The sequence below is a fragment of the Nicotiana attenuata genome, unplaced genomic scaffold (assembly GCF_001879085.1).
Source record: "Nicotiana attenuata strain UT unplaced genomic scaffold, NIATTr2, whole genome shotgun sequence".
Taxonomy (NCBI): Eukaryota; Viridiplantae; Streptophyta; class Magnoliopsida; order Solanales; family Solanaceae; genus Nicotiana; species Nicotiana attenuata.
In genome coordinates this window covers 227,033-230,889 of record NW_017670277.1, presented here as the reverse complement: position 1 = coordinate 230,889, position 3,857 = coordinate 227,033, and the positions used below count along the sequence as shown (strand labels likewise).

The window sequence follows — 3,857 nt, the reverse complement described above, 5'->3', positions numbered from 1 at the left end:
AGCGCAAAGGGAAATGCCTCTTTTATCAACTCTAACAAATCTAAGAAAGCCACATTACTCAACCCATGCAAGGATTTAAGCAAGTACAACCGAATAGTGAAACTCAGTTTACTGAAATTTTCACACCCAGATATAACTCTTATTTTGCTTCCTCTAGTAATTTGAAAAATTTCCTTGCATCTTCAGATTGTCTTTCCCCAGCTCCTTCTTCATCCCCTGTCTGACCCTCTATATTTCTAAATGTATCATGAAGCATTCCATCAATATCGTCACGCATGTTAGAACCTTCATCATCATTGCTTGGAGAAGGTGTATTTCTCTAGGAAAATCCCTCCCCGTGGAAAACTCATTTTGTATAACCATCAACAAACCCATGAACAACCAAATAATCCTCCACCAGATTTCTATAATGCCAATAGCGATTAATGCACTTTTTGCAAGCTATGTACAACAGATTTGAAGTACCCAAACATTTAAATGTTTACCTATTATTAAAAGGGTACCGCAGTGTACTAAACTCCCACTATACCGATGTTCGTGTAAAAAAGGGCACAGATTTAGCACCTCATTTCATCAACTACAAACTAAACTTTGTTTATAACTTTATAAATACATGTTTCTAAAGGTCTTAAAACTGTTTAGGAACAGGAAATTACAGAAGAAGCCTCGAAACACTTCTTTCAAACAGTAGAAATTACAGAAATTACAGGAATTACAGGCAAACGCTTCTTTCAAATACTCAATTGGTGGAAATCTTAGCAATACCATTGCTTTGGCCACAAAATTTTAAACAAAAACCAGAAATTTAAGCCTTCAACCTAGAAATTTAAACAAAAATAAATTAAAAAAAATAACCCAGAAATTTAACAAAAACTCAAGTTGAGCTGCTAAAACCAACCCAGAAATTTAAAGAAAAACAAATTTAAAAAGCTGCTAAAAATTTAAAAAGCTGCTAAGAATATATTTACCGAGTCAGATTTGGAGAAACTCTAAAGGATTAGCACGCCGCCTCTAGTACGGCCGATTATGGAGGAGTTGTTGAGCCTGGAGGCGATTTTCGATCGTCGGAACAGAGGAGATTTTCGACTATGGACGAGCCTGGAGGAGATTGTCGATTTTTCGGAGCCTGGTAATTTCCGATGATTTTTCGGAGCCTCGAAACTCGATCGATCTCCTCAAAATTTCTGATGAAACTATGGAGGAGGAGCCCGGTAATTTTCGATGAAACTAATCGGAGGAGCCTCGTAATTTTCGATGTGAAAGAATTAGGGGATTTTTTCGGATGGAGTTTAACATATTTCGCATATTTTAGGGGTTTACATATATATATTTTCGATGAAACTAGATATAAAACTAAAAAAAAAAAGTCAGATTGTGGGCCACACCTTATTTTAGCGGGTATTAAAATTTTGGGTGAAAAATAAGGAGGGAACTAAAATGACCGTAACAATACATCCAACAATTACCATAGATGTATCTATTGCTACGGTTATATAAACCGTTGCCATATACACATCTATAGGAACAATTATTGAGACTATTGCAACGGTTCAGTTGCTAAGTGTCCCGGTAGTTCCAACAATTGTTTGTAACAGTTATAACCGTAACAATAGAATACCTATAGCAACGGTTATGGATCTGTAGCAATAAAAAGCGTTGCCATAGCTCGAATTTCTAGTAATGACATATCTCTCGTGCAACGTAATTCAGAGATGGTAAACTTCAAGCTACTACGAGCGTTAGCTCTTGATAATGTGAAATTGGTAGATCCTTCTTTACCTAGTTTCATACTCGAATTAATCGACTTGAGATACCTTGTTTTGGATGTTCTGCTGATTTCTCCCTCACGAATGCAATAATTCTTGTTCCTCCGTCCATAGCTAGTCTTCATCATCTGCAAACTCTTCATCTTAAGAATACGAGATACCATTATAAGCCTCATCGTTTCAGATTACCAATGGAAATTTTTGACATGTTGCATTTGGGGCACCTCTGTTTGGACTGGAATTACATGACTCATTTTAATTCTAGTGAAAAAGTTGTGATTTGAAAACTTTGAAATGGAATTACACTAGTAATTTTGGGTCTGGAGAGCGAAGTTTGGTTTTGCAAACTTTGCAGCATCTCTCCGGATGGAATCCTTTATATTGTGATTTCTTTAGACTGCTTCCCAAACTAAAGAAGTTGAAGATATGTGGTAGCGAAGAAGACTACAGGCGTAGTTGTCAAAAGAACTCTCTTCATGATCTTTGGTATTTAGATCACCTCGAGAAATTGAATTTTCGTGTTGATATGAAATTTCAGGAACATTATCCCTATAATAGTCCAGTTGCTTTTTGTGCATACTACTCCCAAATATTGTTTCTTCCTCCTCCAGATGCTTTTCCACAATACCTTAAGATAATGACTTTTAGTGGAGAGTTTTTCTTGCCGTGGAAGGATTTGAGCATTGTTGGTAAGTTGCCCAAACTCGAGGCCCTCGAAATAGAATATAATCCCTTCAAAGGCGACGAGTGTGAAGTAATTGAACAAGGTTTTCCCAGCTTGAAATTCTTGCAATTGGGATTCTTGAACATCAAGTACTGGAGAACCAGTAGTGATCACTTTGCGTGCCTTCAAATACTAACCATTTTAGGTTGCAAGTATTTGGATTCAATCCCTCAAGATTTTGCAGAAATAACCACACTTGAGGTAATTGATACATGGGGCTGTGCAAAATCTGTTGGGAATTCTGCCAAGCAGATTTAGCAAGACATTGAAGACAACTATGCAAGCTTTGTTGAGGTCCGAATCAGTTAGGTCTGTAAGAATGTTACTTTGTATTCATGTGTATAATTTTATGAGATAAGTAAGACAATGTGACCATTTTGTACTTAGGATATTGTTTTCTTTTTGAAGGAATTTAGTCTTGTGATTTTTAAGTCCAACCAATTTCAAGTAATGGTGAAGGAAAATATTTTATTATTATTCTCTGAAAGTTTTCTACAGCTATCACAAAATCTCCACACATTATAATAAGCTAGTAATATCTCTATTGTTATTTGTGGCTTGAATTATTTTCTTGTATTTTTAGGAAACTCATAATCCCTATAGGTTTAGGAAACCCATTGTCCTAATAGATTTGGGAAAGGAAAACCTCTAGTCCTTGTCAAATTGGAAAACCTTTCTCTTATAGGCTTGGGACCTTTTGGGATTGATAAGTTGGTATTTTACCAGCTTATCTTGTCTTTAAACCTATACTTTTTGCTATGTTTAAGTGATAAAATCGTGTGCTTAATGTCGTTTACTTCCATTTTATAGGTTCTAAGTGATTTAGAAGTAAAGGGTGGAGAAACCAAGTGAAAACAGATCAAAAGGAGCTAAAATAAACAAAATGATGCCTGCCAGTGATTTGCCCTTCGCGAACGCGAAGGCACAATGTGAACGCGAAGGAGCTGGAAACCTAACCTACGCGAACGCGAAGGAACAAACGCGAACGCGATGTTTCAAAATCCAAAACTTTGCGAACGCCTATACCTGAACGCGAACGCATAGATTCCAGACCCAAAGCTTCGCGAACGCGTAGGTCCAAGCGCGAACGCGTAAGATCAGAATATCAAACCTTCGCGAACGCGAAGATGTTAACGCGAACGCGATGAAGAACTGGGCGTGAAAACTGGGTAGTTTTGGAATTTCACATTTTTGACCCCAAACCCTTTAATACCCAGATAAGCTCATTTGTAAAAGATCTTTGGCATATCTTTGGCTTATTTTCAGTTCATAGAGCTAGAGAGAACAAGTATTGAAGCTAGGGTTTTGCACACACACTTGGGTTTTGAAGATTGAAGCTTGTGGTTAAGATTTCTTACCCATTTATG

General features: G+C 37.0%; 1 protein-coding gene across 1 annotated transcript; it reads left to right on the top strand.

The window, feature by feature from the left end:
- The first annotated feature begins 1,026 nt into the window (after positions 1 to 1,026).
- LOC109237126 (putative late blight resistance protein homolog R1C-3) lies at positions 1,027 to 2,748 on the top strand. Its single transcript, XM_019403389.1, has 3 exons — positions 1,027 to 1,129; positions 1,523 to 1,629; positions 2,122 to 2,748. The coding sequence occupies exons 1-3, from the start codon at positions 1,027 to 1,029 to the stop codon at positions 2,746 to 2,748; spliced, it is 837 nt and encodes a 278-aa protein (XP_019258934.1).
- Positions 2,749 to 3,857: the final 1,109 nt, after the last annotated feature.